The 22889-nt window shown below is 41.3% G+C and overlaps 1 protein-coding gene across 13 annotated transcripts in view; it reads right to left on the reverse strand.

The window, feature by feature from the left end:
- ralgapb (Ral GTPase activating protein non-catalytic subunit beta) overlaps window positions 1–22889 on the reverse strand; it is a 113649-nt gene that overhangs the window by 18443 nt on the left and 72317 nt on the right. For 7 of the 13 annotated variants that reach the window (XM_051932628.1, XM_051932627.1, XM_051932625.1 and 4 more), the window contains 9 exons: window positions 19254–19392; window positions 16930–17063; window positions 9607–9789; window positions 8790–8941; window positions 7623–7810; window positions 7434–7537; window positions 7108–7263; window positions 6321–6530; window positions 2488–2646 (listed from right to left, as the gene is read on the reverse strand). In XM_051932628.1, the coding sequence (XP_051788588.1) occupies window positions 2488–2646; window positions 6321–6530; window positions 7108–7263; window positions 7434–7537; window positions 7623–7810; window positions 8790–8941; window positions 9607–9789; window positions 16930–17063; window positions 19254–19392 (1425 nt within the window). The remainder of the gene's footprint in view (window positions 1–2487; window positions 2647–6320; window positions 6531–7107; window positions 7264–7433; window positions 7538–7622; window positions 7811–8789; window positions 8942–9606; window positions 9790–16929; window positions 17064–19253; window positions 19393–22889) is intronic. The other 6 variants (XM_051932624.1, XM_051932633.1, XM_051932629.1 and 3 more) reach the window with 3 other exon arrangements.

Raw genomic sequence — 22889 nt, forward strand, 5'->3', positions numbered from 1 at the left:
CGATGACACCAACATTATGGGTCTTTTCTTAAATTATCAGGTAATATAAACTGGTCAAATGATGTGGCCTTAATAATACGGAATTAAACATAATTAAAAGTAATCAGGGGTGGAACTAAATTTGGCAAAATATCCCTGTCACATTATGCGACTTTTCTAATGATTTCAGTTGCAGACTTCATTTACATTATCTTAGCAAGCTGGGTGCAGTCGCGGTGTGCTTCTGTGACCAGTGGTCATGTAGTGTGGCATACCGGGCGGCTCTCTCAACTACTCCATGATTTGTCCAACATGTTTGACTTTGTCTTATGTCATAGGGGTGGGCTTGCATGTGCATGAGCTGACAACCAAAGAATGCTCAGCTGGAAGTACAATGGATAGAGGCTCATCTGTCTCAAGTTTTACTTACCATGACAGAATGGATAAAAAGAAAGGACAGAGTCTCCAACTGAACTAACCACAACTAGAAACCCTTCATATGGCTTGTTATTTGCTGTCAGGAAGTAACATTAATTTAAGACAGAGATCTTTGAATACTAGTCAAACAGCCTTGGTGTCACGATCATTCAAACCAATTAATAATAATATTTTGGTGGACTTCCCAGATGGGCTTAAAGTGGATGAGAGACAAATTTACTGTATTAAGAGTATGTACGAGGTGACACACAAAAATAACCAGATTGGTAAAAAAAAAAATATATATATTTATTGATGAATTCCAGCATTCTAAACATTGTCACCTTCTATGTACGCCCCCTCCCAATCTCTACACCGCTCCATACGTATTTTCCATTGATTGAAACAGCGCTGGAAGACTTCTTGCTTGAGGCTCTTCAATAGGCTCGCCGTTTCTGTCTTCACTTCATCCACTGAAGAAAAATGCGTTCCCTTCAGGTCACTTTTGATTTTCGGGAACAAGTAAAAAATCACAGGGAGCTAAATCGGGCGAATAAAGAGGATGATTGAGGACAGGAATGTTTCTGTCAGTCAAAAAATGCTTTACGGAAAAGGAGAAAATTCACAAGAAATTTGATGTTGACTTGCTGTTCGATTTTTTTCACCCGACATTACTGCAGCAACTCGTGTAGTGATTGTTGTGCAAATACTGACTGGGCTATTTACAGGATATACCTAGCCGGTCGGCGGTTTGAGAGGGCGTGTAGTTGGGGATATAATTCTATGATTCACGTCAGGACCACCTCCAGATGGTTTTCCAGGAAAGCCCCAAGCCCAGTCCAGTTATTTTTGTGTCTCATCTCGTACACCACACTACTAGCTCATGGACTTATCTTGCTCACCTGGAAGAATCCCAGCCCACCTCCTGTAACTCAGTGGGTAACTAGATTATTTGAAATTGGTAAAAAATCTAATTCCCAATTTTTAAAACAAGACTTAATAGAAAACAAATTACAATAAGCAATCTTTAATAAGGATGCTTTACTTTTTTCTCATGTGCTCTTGGCTCTCCTCTCTTTCTCTCGGGTAGGGGCTTCATTTTTGCTTTGTTGGGTTGTTATTTTTCCTGTTTTCTTTGCTAATCTGATGTTTTTTCTAGATTGATTTTGAAGTTATTTGTTTAATAAGTTCTGCAAATTTTATTTGCTTGATTGTATACTGTTATTTTCCTGAAATAACTATTAAAAAAAGAGAAGGAATTCCAGTTGGACTAACCACAACTCTAGACACGTCATATAGCAAGTTATTGACTATCAGGAAAATGGGCAAGCTTTGGAAACACTGTAAATGTGAAACTTTGCTAGATAGTCATCTCGGGGTCATCTAATGTGTCATCTCCGTTATTTCTATTTGTTTAAATTGAAATCGCCAGGCAACAGATCAGCAACTGCAGTGGTCAGGTTTGATATCCCCTCTGACTAGAAAGGAATTTTTCCTCTAATGTTCAAGTGCATGTGATGGTTCAGCATTCGGGCAGTAACATAAAAAGAACAAATTTTTACAGAGCACTTGCCCCTGCAAAATATATACCAAGTTTCTCCAAATCAGATTCTCTGCAACTGGCAATTCAATGACAATTAATTATTTCCTCTCGTAACTTACCCAAGTTGAGTACCAAGATCAGGGAAAGGTTTAGTGACAACAAGGTGCAGTAAAGAATAAAACGAAGAGTCTGAAAAAGGCAGGTGCGGTTATGAAACTAGAGTGGATGGCATAGCTGTGAGTTATAATCCCAGGTAGGGTAAGGGATGTTGAGTTTAGGAAATTCTGGGGTTTACATTTTGTAGTAACGACTGTCAAATTTTGTAAAGGCACAGAGTAGCCATCACCAATACAATGACTTGTACTAAATAAACTAGAATTCTCAAGGATCTATTAAGCATAGAGGCACTGATACGTGTGACCTGAAAGTAGACAGATGATATTCTATTCTGTCAAGACCCACTGACAGGCCACTAGATCTTCAGGCTCTGACCCCATGGACCCAACTCACTGCCTCACAAAGGCGAAGCGATGCCATCATTCCCTTACCTCTTGACTGCTCTTCTGTCCCGCTCGCATGTAGAATATGAAGACAGTATCAAATGGACGGCAAGGCAGCATATCCAGGTAGTCAATATCATCATTGAAGCCAAGGATGGAAGAGTCCAGGGCAATTAAATGAGGTGGTAAGCGGCTGTTTCCAGGGTCCTGAAGAGAACAGAAGTCTGTGAGAATGATATGGAGCCACAGCAAAGTTGTCTATGTCCATGAGGCAGCATCACCATTTAGTGACTTGCTTTTGATAGACTTCGACTGCTTAAATTATCGTTTCTCCACTGGTGGGCTGGGGCTGACCCCAGATGTAATCCCTTCCCCCATCCCCTGCTCTGATTATCATACTCTATTTGCAGTGGCAGCAATACAGGTGGATCACAGATGATCCTTGGCAAACACCCATCATCTACCCTAACCCATCCTCCTCGCCCCCAAACCTAACCCTGCCACCGAACTCCCGCTCTGACGATCGTGTAAAATCAGCAAGAAGGAAAAGCATTGTTGATTGTGCTTGAATTATCTAATGCTCTGGGTCTTCGCACGGGACAAGTCCTCACCCCCATTTTGACTATTGGGCTCGATTCATGAAGAGGGACCATCCCACTTTACCGATTGCATTAAATTCACAGGGGGAATTGTGGGTCATGCTAAACACATAGAGAAGAGACCCTGCCCCCTTCCCCTTCACTCAACCCAGTGGACCGCCAACACACTGGCATGTGATAAACTGGATTCTGACACCAAAAAGGTTGGGACACACTGGCTTAAAACACTGGGTTTCAAACTCAAATGCTGGACGGCCGCGGTTGCCGCAGATTCTCATCTCAGCCACATTCTTAATTAGTAGCTATTTAGTATTGCTAATGTATCTCACTTCTTTTACTTTAATTGACTTGCTTTTTACGACTTAAAACCCTTAATTATTTCATTTTTTCTTAGCCAGCCACAATGCAATACAGACATGCAGATCTAGCCAACACATGACAATAAACTCGACCCCATTTATTCTTGTGTGTCCATCACACCATACAGTCATTTGAAAAAGTAAGACCACCCCATGCAATGTTTATTTTTTTAACACATGTAGATACAGCATATCAAGATTTGATCTTGAAAATATACTTGTTCATAAAGTGATGTAACTAAAAAATGTATTCAATGAAAAATCAACAGATAGGCCATTTCCATCTATGGAAAGAGCAACTCCACCCTTGGCTCTCATAGATGCTCTTGCCCCCTCAAAGTAGGTGTTTCCTAGATCAGTCAACACTCTCTGGCATCACCACTCCTCCATGCAGAATTCTTACAGCTGTGCAATGTTCCGAGGGGTTTCAAATCCCCTCATAGCAATTTAATGGAATTCAGATCCAGGCTTTTAACTTGGCCATTCCAGAACTCTCCGTTTCTTTCTTTTCAGCCATTCCTCGGTGGATTTACTAGAATGTTTGGGGCCATTGTCATGTTGCAAGGTCCACTTTTGACTGAGCTTCAACCTCCTGACAGATGGTCTCACGCTATCCTCAAGCACCCTCAGGTACAATGAAGACTTCCTACTGGATTCTATGACAGTGAGGTGCCCAGGCTCTGATGCAGCTAAGTAGTCCCAACACATTCTCACCACCACGCTTTACAACTGCGGTCAGAAGCCAAACAGGTCTTTGGGTACTGTGGCCAAATAACTATCTTTGCCTCGTCTGTCCAGAGTACATTGACTCAGAAGTGTGTTCAAGGGCAAACATTAGACATTCTGGACAACAAACGTATCCTCCTGGAATACCTCCCATGTAGTTGTCGTTGTACAGTCTCGTTTATAATCGCAGACTTATGCACTTTGACATTAACCTACCTGAAGGTCCTGTGATGAAATTGTGGGATTCTTAAAAACTTATTTCAGCATCTTGTGTTCTGCTCTGAGGCTGAACTTACTGATGCTAGCCTGGCCAAGTCGTCAGTTGTTTAAACACTTTTCCACTTGTAGATGATCTTTCAGACAGGGGAATGGTTGATTTGCAATTGTTTGGAGATCTTTTGAAAATCCTTGCCATATACTCTTAGCCCTCTCGATCTAGGAAAGGTGATCACGTACACTTCAACAACAAGCAGTAAACCAAACAAAATGTCTTGAGGTTTAAATTAGACAGGTTAAGACAAGACCCCCTTCTAATGATGTTCTAATCATTTGCACCCAATTCTATTTTTATGTATTTGATGCTGTGATAAACATAGGGATGTTATTACTTTTTCAACATGTGAAATTTATATTTATTTCAGTTATACAATGGACTATAAAATGTAAATATGGCCGGATGTTTGTTATATCACCTTTTATCAAAATTCTTGATGTGTCCACATGTACTTACTTTTTCGCATTACTGTGTCCACTTCAATAAAATATTTGAAATAAAAAAGTGAATGTCTGAGTAATGCTGACAAAAGACACAGCAGCAGCTCCAAGCTTCCTTGATGCATGCCTACAGAGTAGTCAGTGGGTTAGACCTTAAGTTTATGGTGACACTCATGATGTCTTATGCTCTTTCTTTCCTACTTATGTCTTCTAGTGAGCAGCGTCTGGTGACACCACCTCTACATAACATCCAATCTTAATGCAGACCTTCTGTTCACATGTAGCTCCTGGCTGGTGGAATGAGCTGCCCACTTCATTCCCCTTAGTGTGTTTAAATCGTGTTTGTACAATCTCTTGTCTTTTGAGTTCCTGTCTAATTGATACTGGCTTTGATAAGTTCTTGTAACTATGGAAATGTTACCAGCTTACATTTTGGTTTGAGCTCTTCACTTGAGATGATCCATTTTGTACTCTTGTACTATAAGACTACAGGACTGAGGTTTACTCGATTATGCGGACCTCTTAAGCAGGTCGATTTGGATACAAGCTTCTGCTGAGGAAATGTAAAACATCTGGATGGTGACTTCAGAAAACAAAAGAATCGACAGTTTTGAAAATATATCGTGCCAGAAAGAGTACCAATTAAACAAATTAAATTAATTATTGATTAAATCAATTAAACTAATTCTACTGACATCTAATTACAAAATGGGTTAGAGAGCAAATAGTGGAACGGGCTTTGAGACCCTATGTTCGCTGGTCATTTGTTGGATTACTTTACATCTCATTATTATTTCAATGATGGTTAAAGTGTAAAAAAATCTTAAAAAGCAAGTCAAAGTAAGTTCCATTAGCAACAGTCATTGATTACGAATTAAGTAAATGGCTGAAACGAAAACCTACAACCACTGTGGTCCTCAGGAATCAAACTTTGACACCACGTACTTAAAGGGTTCAGCCACTGATCAGGTGTTCAGTTAAATTAATAACTTGATACCTGCAGCTTAGTATTTGCAAGCAAGTCTTTTGATTGACAGCTGGCTTACTCCGATGACAGGATCTCAACCACAGAGAGTGTCTTCCAGACTGTAGTGGCATCAGTAAAGCAGTCCTTCAGTGCCCCCTATGAACTCCCTTGTGAACCACACTGTCCCAAAGACATTACCTTATGTCATCTCATTTTCAAATCCACTTAAACCAATTTATGATGATACTGGGAGAGAGCCAGGGCACCAGTGCATTGACGCTCTCACACACAAATGCATTCCACCCAGATACTCACACAAGATCTTAGATGGATTTGCCACTTAGCCTCACCTGCACGTTTTTGGAGAAGTGGGAGTAAATCCCATGCAGACAGAGAATGTGCAAGCTCCACACGGGCAACATTTGGTCTTGGGGTTCAAACCCATAAAGTTGGATCTGTGATCCGGCAGCACTACCCACTGTGCCACCTGACCCAAAGAGGCTTCACGGGATTTACCTTGAGTGCTTCGAGGGAGAGAAAGCCAAAGTGGGAGAGAAATAACCGAGCTGTCTGGAATTCCTGTGCTGGAGCAGGTGGTTTGCAGTCTGTCAGTGGGTCAGGGAAGGTTTTGGCTTTCCAAAGTTCATCAGTCTGTTGCTCCAGAGCTACCTCGTACTCGATCTGCTTCACCATTACGTTCCTCAGTTTCTCATGCTGGGCTTCCAGCTGCAAAACACAAATGACCAATAATAAAAGATCTTCTCAGAAATTGACATATATGCTAAGCCTAAATGACCGATAACAACAGGCATGTGTTGATGCAAAAGTAACTCTAGCAAAGCGCACCGTACTCAATGTTCTGTCTTTCTGATTGTCTAATTAGTCTTTACTGTGCAGAAAAAGAAGTTTCTTTAAAGATTGTACACTATATATTATAAGACCATGTCATCATGGGAATATCCCAAATCACTTCTAGTAGAATGTGCAAATATTGTGCTACTTTGTCACTTTAGCTGATCAGGTGAACCAGCCTTGTGCTCTGAAGGTTTTGTGCCCAACAGTCCTCACCTCACTGTGTTTGCGCTGTGCTATACACACACACTACATGGGGTCTTTGTTGACCATGCTGTGCACTTCTGAACTGTGTGAGTGGAGGTATCAGATCATGCATTTAAACCCTAGTGCAGAAGTAGTACAAAAGCTGACAGGCAGCAGGCATCATGGTACCTGTAGTATAAACAAGTCACTGCTTTGTAGCGTACCTTTCACTTGGCCCTAATGTGGACAACGCAGCACCACTTACCTCAGTGCTGACAATCTCATGCAAATCAGGGATGCTCAGATCTGCTTTTACAAATGGAATTTTATCAACCTCTTCTGGGAATGGCCTGTGTTTCACATTAAACTTTGTGCCAACACTGTTGTTTGGAGTTGGTCGACCCTCTGGAACGAAGACCTGCTGCAAAAGTAAATACAGCAGGAGATGAGGTACCAAATATTCACATGGATTAAAGTTTCTTTATACAGTGAGCATTAACTTCACTTTTCAGGTTTGTGGACAGCACTGGTTAGAAGGCAGGCAATTTCAGACTAGGAAGACAGACGAGGACCAAGTCCTGTAGCTCCTACCTTCTGGTTGGCTCGAGCTCCTCTGGGCTGGTGGTACAGCTGCATAGTCCAGGCGTGTCTCCCTGACATTCCTCGTATTAGCACAGTTAGGGAAGGACAGGGGTCTGTATAAAACAGGGTGTCAGTAGAGAAGATGGTAAGAAGGCAGAAAACCCCAGGCACGGACTACAATGGCTCTAATGTACTCACTCTGTTCATTGCCCAGTGGCTGCTCCAGCATGGCTAAGATGACAGAGCTGTCCAGCACAAAATAGCGGAAGTTGCTACGGCTCGTTGAGCCCAGCCTGGAGTACTTGATTAAAGTGTCCTCATTTAACAGGCTACACGGTGAAGCTGGCCCACTGGGTGAAGGAAAGGCTCCCAGCTGCTGCATAATACTGGCAAGAAAATCAAGATAATCAATGAAGATGGATGGATGGATGGATGGATGGATGGATGATGGATGGATGGATGGATGGATGGATGGATGGATGGATGGATGGATGGATGGATGGATGGATGGATAGGATACTTTATTAATCCCAAGGGGAAATTCACATATTCCAGCAGCAGCATACTCATACAAAAAACAATATTAAATTAAAGACTGATAACAATGCAGGTATAACAGACAATATCTTTGTATAATGTTAACGTTTACCCCCCGAGGTGGAATTGAAGAGTCACATAATTTGGGGGAGGAACGATCTCCTCAGTCTGTCAGTGGAGCAGGACATTGACAGCAGTCTGTCGCTGAAGCTGCTCCTCTGTCTGGAGATGACACTGTTTAGTGGATGCAGTGGATTCTCCATAATTGATAGGAACCTGAAGAGCTTCTGGATTGACCAGAAGTGTCAATTCTCCTCCAGTGAGACCTGACAAGTCTCATATGGGAAGGTCCTGTCTGTGTCTTCTCAGCAATGGTAAACTTTACATACTAGGGCACAGTGAATTATTGATTTCCAGACACCAACCAATCTGAGGCAAGGCACAAAAATGCACTTGATGGGCTGGAGGGCACTAAAGAGTACAGGTTTGTTCTGCAATTGTTTCTGACCAGTCGCTGACAAGTGAGCACCTAGAACCTCATTTGCTTTAGCTTGAAGTTTCCTATTCCTGAGAAAGACATGCAAGGAAATTTCAGGATCACTGAAGGACAGGGTGGCAAGTAGTGTGTCAATTCTCATTTTATACTGTATCTTTCTAAGTCAGCCACATATAAGGCAAGTAGCATTGACATTATCTTATGATATATTAATACCTAGTGGGGGTTTGCTTAAAGCAGCTTGCCTTGCAACCTACTCAAGTATGGAAAAGAGAAACAGATTGGCTACCTTGCACTAAGACTAAGCCGAGTACACAGTTAACTGTCTTTACCAGGTCAGGGTAGCTTCTGCTGCATCCTTCACTCTCATCGAGGCAGGATTGTGCTCTTTATCGCTTTTGTAGCGCACCTCTTGGTCGCCAACCTTGGATTTGCTGCCTGAAATTCCTAGCTCTACAATTTCCAGCACTTCAATAAGGCAATCCTGAAAAAAAGTAAAATGTTAGTTAGTACAAACCACAGGCACGCAAGACTTCAAAGATATTTGTTAATGCAGCACAGAACAGCAAATAGTATACAAGAGGGGGGAGCTACAGAAATAAAGATAAAGTGGCCATCAGAAACACAAAGTCCTAAAGTTTGGCGTAACAGGATAAGAAAGACTGGGAAAAAAACTAACAAGAGATTGACCGATTTCCACCCCAATCCACTCATAGTAAGTTCTAAATAACCTAAAGCCAAAAGCTCAGTTAAACCAAAGCTTGGAGTTTAGCAAATCTGTGGATCTAAATGATAACAATGTAGTTTTCTAAAAACTAAAAATGTTATATTACGTCTTTACAATTACACTGCAAATAGGAGGGGGCTAGAAAGCAGTTGTGTCTTGCTGCCCAAGCAGCATGTGGGTCAATACTAGTAGGACATTCGTGTCAGGACGAGTTTATGCCTTAACTGAACTGTGGGGTCTAAAACTCAGGGTTGCTGGAGAATGTAAAGAGGGTTATGTGCAAGATGGGAGAGTGGGATCTTAAGAGCGCCAGGAGGAAACAAATGTGTCAGACATGTTGAGGGGCATGCTAAGCACATGAAAGGCAACCATTTCTTTAAATGTCACCCAGCATAGTCAATGAAGTGAAAATAAAGAGTTGCCTTCTCATTCAGCAGATCAGGATGCTCGGTCAGCCAGATGCACAGGCACTGGAATGCTCCCACAATCATGGAGTGAAGATCCCTGGAGTGTAGAGGAGCTGGACGGCTGCACTGATACACAATATAACTGCAGATTGAACTGACAGCTCGCTTGCGGTCTGCAGACTCAACGATGACCTTCACCTAGGAGAGGAAACAAAGACAGGCGTCTGTAAGTTTGCAGCTTTGGTTTTTTTTACTGGCTATGAAAGAAATGCAGGCAACCAAAGACGAACAGCGAGAAAAAACACAAAAGTGCCAGGGTGCCAAGCTGAGCAGAGGGGCAGAGAGGAAGCCACTGAAACACAACTTTCTGCGTGTGCATGTTGAGCTGAGCTGGGTTTTGTAATTCTGATGAGCAGTGACACAGACAGGACAGATGGATATAAATGACATTTCAGCCACTCAGTGATAATGAAACCATAGAACTTGACAAAGAAAATATTTTCAAGATAACCAAACAAATCCCTTTGAACTTCGTAATTAACCAAATTAATCAGCCCATGCTGCAAAATGGAGTGCACTTATGAATAGTCCTAAGGAGCACTACAAAGAGACAAGCAGCACTGTGCATAGAGAAGAGGCCTAAGCAGTATTTGAAGTAAGTGTTTGATGGAGCGACTTTCTAATTAATTAGTGAGCGGTCGGGGGCAATGGGGACAGGCTAGTGAGTCCGCGGTCTAATCCATCTGGAATAGAAGGCTGTAAAGGACAGGGAGATGTGTGTTATGTTTGTACATATGGAATACAGTCATGTGAAAAGTACGTACTCTCGATGGAAATTGTTCACTTTTTCAGCATACTTAGACAGGCAAACATTACATCTTCATGCAAACAGTGCCAGCAAATAAAGATGATATACTTGAACAAATGACACACAAAACTGACAGAGGGAATTCATTCTGAAAATCTAAATGAGCATCAATATTCATGAGTGGGGCGGAGCCTCCAAATAAAAACACAATGGCAAACAAAAAGCTGTAAAGGTAGTATTAGAACAAACTGAACATGAACCATTGCTTCAACTGGGTGATAGTGACGACAATGCGAACTGGTCATCAGATGCTGACAAGGAAAGAAAAACGGATGCTTTGTGGACCTGAGCAGATCAACATTCCTGAGACCTTTACCTTTCTTTATTTTCATATACTGTATGATGGATACCGGCTAGCTGCTCATGTGTTGGCTCGTTTTGCATCTAATTATTGCTTGGCTGTTAATTAAGGAAAAAAGAAACAATTAAAATTAAGTGAAATGAGTCAATTAGTAGCATAAAAGGGTCACTAATTAAGGAATGGCTTAGAATGAAAACCGGTGCCACCATTTCCCTCCGAGACTGGAGTTGGACACCCCGAACTACAGAATGGAGGAGCACCAACAGGACGATGCCTGGCATCACTTCCACTTTGCTTCTGGCTCCGCCCATTACAGGCAGGAGGATTAAATAAAGCCACAGTGTCATTCGACCACTAGAACTACCAGAGACAGAACAATGTTCCTACAGCTTTCTGTGTTTTCAGTCTGAGTGTGGCACCCCCAGATTGCACTCCAGTGGTGCTGATCTTCAATAATATGAGTCAGTGTAACAAAAATCTACATGCGGCGTCTACATAGAAGCCATCACTCTTCATTTTTTTTTTTTTAATCTGTCATTTACCTCCTGCTCATTTTCTTTACAAATTCTTCTGGTGGGGCACTGGTGACTATTTTCAGGCACACAACTAAGATAGCACTGCAGATGTTTGCCAAGCAGACATTCAGCCAAGGTGATGCTACACGATGTTTGGACACTGCCCATCTCAACTTGCCTGACTACCATTTAACTCAACGTTTCACAACCTTTATGGCCTCCTGACCCAGTTATACCTTAGCAAGGCTACCGACGACCCATTGGGGGGTTTTGCTGCACCCAACGATGGCAACCTGTGACCTACTTGTGGCAGCAGTGATTTAGAATCACTGATTTAACTAACATTCATCTCTTCCCATTAAACTATTCAATTTAGGCATTGCCATTTACAGTAAGTTTCTTCTTTTATGGTATGCTACAGTGTCCTCAAATCTTCTTACACTCCTGAGCACTAAAGGCATCAGATGTATTAAAGTCAAAAGTGCTAAAGGTGATACAAAGAAAAGAAAAACAAACTGAATGTAAAAACGTTTCTTTTTTTTGGGTAATTTCAGCACTGTGTTAGCCCAGACACAACATGCACTGCTGCAGTATTTTACAGAAAGATCAGTCTATATTTGAATGGTTAGTTTCCATCACCATTAGAAAAAACGCAACTTTCTAAAAAGTTAATCAAAACACAACCCCAAAATCCATCATGGCCTAAATTTATCTGCCACATGGCTCTTTTTTCAGGTCTACAGTGATTTTTAAATACTTCTGCTGTACCCTAAAAGTGTTATCCCGCTCCTTATCTCAGTTCAGCATGAGGTTCCTGACTTATCGCTACATTACACTAAAATTTTAAATATTCACTACAGCAGGCAAATGGTAGCTGGTTTCTTTTCTTCAATAAAGGCAACAGAGAATCACTTCTGCATTCTGCATTTGCTTTTTCCTGTTGTTATTTTAACTGCTTTAAAATTGCCATTTAAAGAGCCTCATTTTGACTGCCCCAGCTAGAGCACAGTTTCACGCACAGTCTGCATTAGTTATCTTCAAACTTGCCTAAAAACTTAAAACTTAACTAAAAGCAATTATTTGGGTCACATGCACTACCACCCTGTCCAGAGACTGTCTCATCTTTGTGCCTGCTACTTCATGGGATAGGGTTCAGCTTCCCAGCAACCCATCACTGAACACACAGGTGTAACCAGAATTGGGACAATGACACATTTTTTTCCTTGATTTCCCCCTCTGCTCTAGACAGACAGACAGACAGATAGATTTGAAAAGCACGATAGATAGATAGATAGATAGATAGATAGATAGATAGATAGATAGATAGATAGATAGATAGATAGATAGATAGATAGATAGATAGATAGATAGATAGATAGATAGATAGATAGATAGATAGATAGATAGATAGATAAACTTTATTAATCCCAAGGGGAAATTCACATACAGTTTAAAATAAGAAATCAAACAATCCAAACTTGATTCAAGGGCACATTTCAGACTTTCTTTGAAGGAGATCTGCATACATTGCGATCACACAACACTTGTTCTACATGGCACCCCCCATTTCAGGGCCCCATAATATTTGGGACAGCAATGGCAGGTCTATTAAAACTGTCATCTTTAGGACTTTGTTGTGTATCCCTTGCAAGCAACGACTACTTGAAGTCTGCAATTCATAGACATCACCAGGTGCTGAGGGTCTTCTCTGCTGATGCTCTGCCAAGCCTCTAAATGCAGCCTTCTTCAGCTCCTGCCTTTATTGGGGTGGTCTGTCCCCTTAAGATTTCTCTTCAGCATATGGAGGGTCTGCTCAATTGGATTTAAAGCAGGGAACTGGCTTGGCCATTCAAGAATTTTCCATTTTTGACCTTTGATAAAAAACTCTTTGTTTCCTCAGCAGTGTGCTTGGCTCATCACCTTCTTGTAGGATGAAGCATCGTTCAATGAGTTTGGAGGCACTGACTGGACCTTGAGCAGATCAGATGTTTCTATACACCTCAGAATTCCTTGTGCCGTCAGTAGTTCCAACATCAATGAAGAGAAGTGTGCCAGGATCTGTGGCAGCCGTACATGCCCATGCCATAACACCCTCAGTAATACCATGTTTAACAGATGAGGTGGTCTGCTTTGGATCTTGGGCAGTTTCTTGTTGTCTCCACACTTTGCTCTCGACATCACTCTGACGCAAGTTCATCTTTATCTCCTCTGTCCATGTGACCTTTATCCAGAATTCTGCTGGCTCTTTATGTCCTTTTTTGCAGATTGCAACCTGACCATCGTGTTTCTGTGATTTGCATCTTGCTATGTGGCCTCTATGTTTCTGTTAATGAAGTCTTCTGCTGATAGTCGTCTCTGACATATCCAAATCTGCCCCCTGAAGACTGTTACTGATGTGTCAGACAGGCATTTGGGTCTTTTTCTTGACCATAGTGAGGATTCTTCTGTCATCAGCTGTGGAGGTCTTCCTTGGCCTATCAGTCCCTTTGTGATTACTGAGCTCACCAGAGTGTTCTTCTTCTTCTACTTCATGATATTCCAAACCATTGTTTTAGGTCTTCCTAAGGTTTTACTGATGTACCTACTGGTTTTATTCTTGTTTTTCTGCCTCATAATGGCTTGCTTGGACTTTCATTAGCACAGCTTTTGTGTTGTAGGACTGCAACGTACACAAATCCCCTTAAAGTAAAGTCGGCAATGTGCACCTCAATCATGTCTGAATTATTAGATTTTTACTTTTTAAACTGAGGAGCCGAAGGGGAATCAAGGAATAAATGTGTCTTTGTCCAAAACATTATGGGGGGCACTGTAACTATTTGATATTATGATTTGTGAGCCTAATTATGTTAGCATACATACATTTTCAGCTGAAGCAGGAACAGTTCTGTCAGGCAGGGACCTTAAGTGATAACAGCAGATACACTGTTCACAAATAATGAAACAATGGGCTCTTAGAGGCCCAAATCTATACACAGCATATGCAAAAAGCTCAGTTGGTAGTTATCCATACCTGGTATTGATCAAAAATAGCTCAGTGAACGCGCTAAAATTGTGGCCTCTCAAGATGCCTCAAGCCAGAAGCCTCTCAGCACAGATGTGACATCAACTCTGTGCCAAGGACAATGTCTCCGCTCCTACCAAATGGACAGCAGTCATCAAATGCTTCCATGGAAGAACTGAATAACGACTGCATGTTCCAATGGTTTTTCTTCAGCTATATTTGTATGAATAAATGATTACACTACAAGGTACAGCAAGTTAAATATACCCTTTCTTTTGAACCATATTTCTCTTTCCTTAATATTTCCATCGTACTTACTGAAGGAGTATATAAACACATTCAAACTATGAGCTGAAATTTCTGAAAAGAATACATTCCCAGGGAACATGTGCCCCCTGCTGGACACAGCAGGCTAGGCAAATACAAGGATTGTTGAATGAGTGGATGGAGGGAGGGAGGGAGGAATGGATGGATGGTATTTTGACCAACTTGGTTCAGTTTAAACCTGCATATTAATTCTTGACTGCCTACTGCCACTCACAGCTCAGCTCTCTAAAAGCTTCTAATTTCAATGGATTTTTTTTTTGCCGAATAGTTTTGATCTAAATATAGCAAATGTTTTTGTGCTTTGCTTTAAAATTTCATACATTTTACTTAACATATTACTTTCCGACGTTTAACATGTAGTGATTGTTTAAGCCACTATGACGACATAATAAACAATACTTGCTGATCACTGCAACATTTGGTACATTTAGTTGTTTCGTTTGTGAAACACAAATATTATGTGTCTTTATGTTGTGTCGTGGATTCTTTGTTGTCCTGTGTTTTATGTAGCACCATGGTCCTGGAGGAACGCCGTTTGGTTTCACTGTATGCAGTGCTACTGTATATGGATGAAATGACAATAAAAACTCTTGATCTTGAATTTGAACAAAGACTCGCGCTGCCTCATAAAAAAAAGCGAGTAGGACAGGCACTTAATGTCTTCTCAGAGCAAAAGTGTTTATTGCGTTCAAACAAATGCAAGTCATTTTCCCTTACTTTATTTTATGCATTGCAGACAGAAAGAGGCAGCGCAAAGTGTGTCCCATTCAGCCTTTTCCTTGAGTTTTGTATGTAGAACACACTGGTGTGTATTCACAAAAGCTGTACTTTTCACATACAGAGCATGTCATGAGTGCTTCATGCATTACAAGGGAATTAGAAGCAAAAAAAAGAGAAACATATGAAGAGAAAAAAAAATTATATGAAGTATAGATTATGACTAAATCAAATGGCTATATTCTACACATATCACATGGATAAAGAAAGGCCGTATTTATACTGCTGGAAAAAAAGCCAATTTTTACACATCTTACATCTGGCTGGTGCAGTAGTGTGGCTACCTCACAGCTCCAGTACTGGTGCCCCTTCCAGAGAACAACCTTGCTGTGCACCCAATAAAACCAGGATGGCTATCAGGATTGATAAAGATAGGAAGAATGGATTGTGAATTTTTTAACCCTTGAATACATATCTCAGGTGGCTAGTGACCCGTGATGTCATGCTTATTGCTATGAGACAGTGTGGATGCAGTTCCACATTTCGTCTGCAAGAATTTACTACCAAAAATATGCCAAAATAGTTTAATTATTTCATTGATTGTTTACTTGCTTAAAATGTATAGGGTCACTAGAGACCCTGAATGCGGTAAAGATTTAGTATTTTTACATGCACATTTTAAATCTTGTGTTTTTAAACAGCGCTCAAAGTTTTTTCAGTTATTTTCATTATAGCTGTGTTTTTATCTTCTTACTTTTCATGCAAGGCATTTATGGTGCAATTATCTTTTTCTCCACAAAATGTATTCTCACCTGGACAAAGCTGGCAGCATTGTAAGGATTTTTATTTATTTTTCTCCAGTACTTTCAATACCAGTTAAGTTTTACAGCCAAGTAGAAAAGAATGTGCTGTGTGCAATCCAGTAAAGCAAACATATTAATAAAGTGTCGGTTTTGTTTTCATCCAATTATTTTCTACAGATATGTTGAAACAGTAGTTGGGTAATGTAGAGGCCTGTGTTCATACTGCGATTCATTGGTGGCTCAGTTTTCAGATTTGATGTTATTAACTTCAGAGCAAAAGAAGGACTAAACATTTCTATAAAACACAAGAAAATGATCACAGGCTTCATCCTCTTACACCCTGAACTCACTGCCTATCGTTCTTGTCATTACTTTGGGCTGCTCTTCTATCTTTTCACCTTTAGAAGATGGCTACAGATCAGCTTTAAATTTCAACAGACAAGTGTGACTAAGTTCATTGAAATTCCATAGTTACACTTTATCACACATTAAAAAATAAAGCAAAAATAAATGAAATGGGGAATTTCAATCATATGATATAGATAAGCGTATAGAACAATGCATATAACAAAATAACACTGAACATCGCAGAAAAATGAGCAGCATTCAGTGCTTCAACACAACTGTCAGTCTGTGTGTTAATAAATACAATCAAGTCAATGTACGTAGACTGATGTCTCTGGACTCCCCCACTTATCCCAAGACAGCAGGGAAGTATGTGGATGGAAAAAAGCAGACTGAATGAAGCAGAGCCATGCCGGCATCCACAAGTTTATTCAAGAGTAGCAGTGCAACTAAAGCCTTACCTTGGCTAAGCCCGCCAGAAGCTCCAGCGCAGCCAGTGAGATGCTCATGTCCGACCTCCATTGCACGTTGAGTCGCTGCGTTACCAGATGGATGCTGCGGATCAGCAGTCCCGCGGCCGTATCTGTATGAAGAGCTAGGATATAACCCCAATACCACGCACCACAGAGAGGGGAAAACAACTAGGCATTAGTAACTACAAGCAAAGCAGTCCAACAGGAAGACAGACAGGCAGCAAACACAGAGGCTCCCCTGCCAGCAGCAATCCCTTCATGCATGCAGCCTACAGGAGAGGGTCATATGCAGCCATGGGTCTCTGTAGCAATATACTTTTACAGTGTAAAAGCTTATATCCACTGTCACAAGCCTTCTGTTTATTTTTTTTTTTTCTTTTCAAGAATGCACTACAAAATGCAAGCAAGGAAGAAGGGGATTGCTGTCTGGACAGGTTTTCAACTGGCCCATGGCTCACAATGTTAACACTCATGCAAATATACAGTATTAGCAAACATTGAAAACAACATGGCTCTCTGTGAAAAGATTTGAGGGTAAAACCCATTGAATCAGTGAACCGCACAGCTGAACCACACAGTACCAACACAAACGTTCCTAAATTCCTTTTGACTTTTATTTTAAAAAGAAACTAAGCAAACTATGCTAAACTGCACTAACATTGATAGCTATTCACACTTAAGAAATATCCATGCAGGAAATTCCAACCTCATTCTATAAACTACTTTTGAAGCTGAAGCTTCTCTCTGCCATGGATCCTACAGCAGGAAACCTCCTGTGGATTTGTTCCACAGGATGCACAAGGTGGGTCAAGAGTCACACTCTTCATCTCTGCTTTAGATCTACTGGTCAACTGCAAGCTCTAGATCTCCGGGAATCCAGTGCATGAATAAAGCAAGCGTTACATAAGGATGCAGCCATGGGGCTCGCGTCATGTCTCCAGTACAGAACACCAAATACAAGATGAGGAGGAATCACTCGTGAGAAATTATCACACAGTGGCTACGCCCTGTATGTTGATCTTGAGGCACCCAAATGCTTTCAAAGTAGATAGTATAATTCCAGGGGGTCTGTGAGATGTCTCAAAATTTCACATCGTTATTTCAAAACATTGACCATTTACAATCAATGATGCTTTTGGATTATGAATAATCAGCTGTTCTGCCAACGCACCATAGAAAGCATCTACTATGGTGCACATTTCTGGTCGGGACGCAGTAGTTTTGTTCTCTCACAGATTGCTAAAACTTGCCACATTGGCAGCCAATTGACAATGGAGGAATATCAACAACCATCGGCTCAGCTCTTGTGACAACTGATTTTGGCATAAAAAAATAAATAAAATTCTGGGGTTTGAAAACAACTGCAATAATGAAGTACTGACCATCTCTATCAGTGTTTCAGATCCCTGGGCCAACAATTTGGGAGAAACACCACCTGGGCAAAGTGTGAGCAAGAAATGTTACAACACATGGGAGGGAGACTTCTGGTGATGTTATTGAGGGGCAAAGCTCAAGCACTGCAATACCTGCATATAAGGGGCCATCACAAAGGACAGATCTCGGCTAACTTAATAACCAAGATCTCTCTCTTTTATAAAAGCTTATCCCCCAGAACTCTGATCAGCCATTAGCCGGCCTCCTTGTGTACCACTTTAGAATGTATTAGTCATAAATGTTCTTCTAATACTGCGGGATGTAAAGAACAATTGAATCAGATGTGTTCCCAGCAGCCCACGTTTCTGACCTCAAAAACAACTCACTACTCCCACTGCACTGCACTCAACATGCATAAAAAAGCAAAAGCAAAATACTTAAATCTCAGTGGGAAGCTGTAAGGTGACAAGCCAGATACTGCGCAAATGCCCTACACACCTACCAGAGCTAGAGCATTCAAGTCAGGACTTTAGGAAGGTAGGAGGACTCAAATGCTTCCAGAATACTGTGCGTTTCAGGTGCAGTCTCGGACCACATTTAATTCTGAAATGATTTCTCACTTGGAAGGAGAGCTTAGTTATATAAGACAGACATATACACATATGCACAAATGTTGCTGTTAACAATGAGAACAGAGCAGGACATTACGTGCTCACAAACACTGTTCTTTGCTTCCCAGCTGAAGTTTGATTCCTTCTTTCACCAACACATCTTACTAGGTCAAAACACATAAAAAATTCAGCAGAATACCAAATCTGCTGATGGCATTCACAAGATGACAGGTTCTATTACAGCCCAGAGCAGTCTAGCATTTCATTGCCTTCGGCCACCACAACGTGCCAGATAAAAGTGCAGGATTGCAGACTACAATGACTTACCATAATCTCTGAGCAGCGCCTGGGCAGGTCTCTCACTGTCTGGAGTCATGGCCTCCAAGCTGCTTCCACTGGCCGTACTGATCCCACTGTTGTTGCGGCTGTGACTCTTTGAGGTCCCGTGGCTTCCATCACTGCTGCCCTAAAATGACCACAAAGAAAAAAAAAAGTCCACTTGGGATCATTTCATAAACTTTCAGTTTTAAAATGCTGGTGAAGCACTTGGACCATTAGGTGCCTTCCTGCTTGGATACCCAAATTTCTTTCTGGACTTAGCTGCAGCTTTCACAAGGAGTGCGGCTTATTGAGGTCAAACACATAAAAAAATAATCAAATTCTCAGGACAGCCTGAGAAGCCACACAGCATACTAAATACATACAGTAAGCTCAACCTGAACAGACATAAACATCTGAAAGAGCTTATTCTTGCTAACTAGCTCCATCCTCCAATAAAAATATGTTAATATTCTGTAGTGTGAGGGATTGCCGGCCGTATCTGTACTAACCCCTACTCTCTCTTCTGTTTCCTTTTCCGGTGTCCTTTTGGTGGTGACTTGTGCCACCACCATCTACTCAAAGCACCGTGATGTTCCAACAATGATGGATTAAAAGCCAGAAGTCTGCATGACCATCATCATCATCAAGTCCTTCCGTGAGAACCCTAATTACAAAGAGGACTACTTCATTTATGTTAGGTAGAATGCCCAGAGGGGACTGGGTGGTCTCGTGGCCTGGAACCCCTGCAGATTTTATTTTTTTCTCCAGCCGTCTGGAGTTTTTTTTTTGTTTTTTCTGTCCACCCTGGCCATCGGACCTTACTCTTTTTCTATGTTAACTAATGTTGTCTTATTTTAATTTCTTATTTTGTCTTTTATTTTTCTTTTCTTCACTATGTAAAGCACTTTGAGCTACTTTTTGTATGAAAATGTGCTATAGAAATAAATGTTGTTGTTGGGGTTGTCGGCTGGGATATACAACAACAAGCTGCCAGATGGAGCCATCCCTGCAACATGGAAGGGCCCCGAATTCCAGCAGGGCATCATGGAACTTGGCGTCTTTCGTCACAGCCTTGCTGGATACCATGGGGGCCACCAGAGGACGCTGCAGGGAGGCCCAGGGACTTATACTTTCTAACTAGCACGGAAGTAATTCACAGTCGCGGAAATGGAAGAAATGATATACTTCCGGGCTAAAGAAAAGAGTTTTGCTCTGACCCGGAAGTGCCAGGAATCACATGGACTGGGGGGGATCAGAAGCACTTCCGGGTCAAAGACTTTAAAAGGACTGTGGGAAATTCCAGCAGTGAGCTGAGCTGGGTGGAAGGGTGGCAACGCGTCTGGGAGAGTGGAGGATTGTGTATTATTGGTGATTTATGAGTATTGTGGAGAGGAGGGTGCTTTGTGCACTGTATTATTCAAATAAATTCATAATTTGGACTTTTATCCGGTGTCTGACGTATTGTCCGAGGGTTCAAGGGAGCGAGAATGCCCCTATCTGTCACAGTAGGTAACATAAGATGTCAACCATCTCAACAGGTAAGACATGTAAGTGGAAACACGAGTGGTCTTATCTAGCCAGTAAATAAATCTGAGAATTTCAGGACTCGTTTCCTTATCTTTGCTAATGCAGTGACACAGCGGATAACAAGCATTAGGGCAGCCACAGTCAAAATTAGTGTTGATTTGCAAAATTCACTAAAGCGTTTTTCCAAGTGAATATGCTTTGATTGTCAGTGACCTTGTTGGCCAAGTAATTTTCCTTGGAGATTTGCCATGCAGGGGGCTCAGACAATCTATCAAACCAATAAACCTTTAAATACTCCACCCCAAGCCTCATGATGCTTTGCAAGGCCAGCATGACATCACAAAGCTGTAGCAGCCAATATTTGACGGGACAGCCCTAAACCCAACAACCCCCCACCGCCACCAGGCATACGTAATGCTAACCCCAGTAGTGGTCAAAAATACTTGCTAATGTATTTAAACACAAAACATATACATCAAGAGAAACTAGAAATGTGTCAGTGTAGTTGTACAACACCAGACGGGCAGCTGCAGCCCAAAGTCTGGAGAGTCCATGGACAGCGACAGCCTTGAACACTTTGGCGGTTATGTGGCCAGCAAAGCCACAGGTAAAACTGTGCAGATGGATATCAACTGTAGATATGAATATAATGAGCTACTGAAGTAGGTAAGGTTTGATAAAACGGCAAGATGATAACTGAAATATAGATGTGCACCAACACCAAGATACAATAAAGAAGGATAAAGAGTTAGGTCAAGCCAAGAGGGTCCTCAGACTTGATTATATATATATATATATATATATATATATATATATATATACACACACACACACACACATACAGTGGAACCTCGGTTTGCGAGCATAATTCGTGCTCGTAGTCCAAAGCACTCATATATCAAAGTGAATTTCCTCATAAGAAATAATGGAAACTCAGATGATTTGTTCCACAACCCAAAACTATTCATATAAAAAGGATTAATACAAAATATAAAGTAAAAATACATAAAACAAATCAACCTGCACTTTACCTTTGAAAAGAATCATGGCTGGTGTGAGTGAGTTTCTAAACTCTTGTGGGATGGCACCCATCGAGACGACACGCGGAAGAGCATCCCAAAGCAATCACAGTCTCCCAGCGCTGCAGCAGTTTGCCGTAAAAGCGAATCCAAAAAGGTCGCGAACATGCTATAAGCACCTGCCATCGATGGGTGATACAAGGAACATTATAAATTGGCAGGGCCCTGCCTGACTGCTGTGTCAGTGTATAGGAGAGCGGCAGATCCTGCTACAATAAATAACTGCGCTGTTGCTGTTTCAAGCTGAATAAAGCTGGTGTTGCTAAAGTACTGAGACTCAGCTTCGTGTTTTAGGGTGCAACACGGGGACTCGCATGTCACAGCACACACACACACGAGAGCAAGCGAGCGAGCACACACACACGCGCACACACAGTCACAATGCTAATGCTGCAGTAAACAGTACACGCTCGTACGGATGTTGACTATATGAGTGAGGCACGCCGACTCAGACAAAGAATAGGAGACGATTGCCCACAATCCCGCAGAGAGAGAGAGAAGAACCATCAGCTCAGTTGTGATCACATGACGCTCAGCAGACAAAGTGTATACATACTACTCGTACAGCAAGACCTCGCTGGTTTATCAAGTCAAAATTTATTAAAAATTTTTGCTCGTCTTGCAAAACACTCATAAACCAAGTTACTCGCAAACCAAGGTTCCACTGTGTGTGTGTGTGTGTGTGTGTGTGTGTATATATATATATATATATATATATATATATATTATATATATAAAAAAGTCAATGTGTGTATGTATTTATGTATGTATGTTCCAGCATCATTTCCGAACGGCTTGAGCGATTTTCATGAAACTTGGTGCACATGTTTCTCATTGGTCGACTAAAAATACTGTAGGGTGAAATCAACTCTAACCCACCCCCTTCTGGGTAGGGTGTTGGCCGGTTCCGAGCGTCAACTGGATGATAACATGCATACAAGACCGCAAGACAAGCACATTGCTGAGTCTTCATTGTTTGTTAATTTATTTTTATTTTTTTTTTAAATTATATCTTTCTCAAACAATTAAAAAAATA

The sequence above is a fragment of the Erpetoichthys calabaricus genome, chromosome 10 (genome assembly GCF_900747795.2).
Source record: "Erpetoichthys calabaricus chromosome 10, fErpCal1.3, whole genome shotgun sequence".
NCBI classification, from domain to species: Eukaryota; Metazoa; Chordata; class Cladistia; order Polypteriformes; family Polypteridae; genus Erpetoichthys; species Erpetoichthys calabaricus.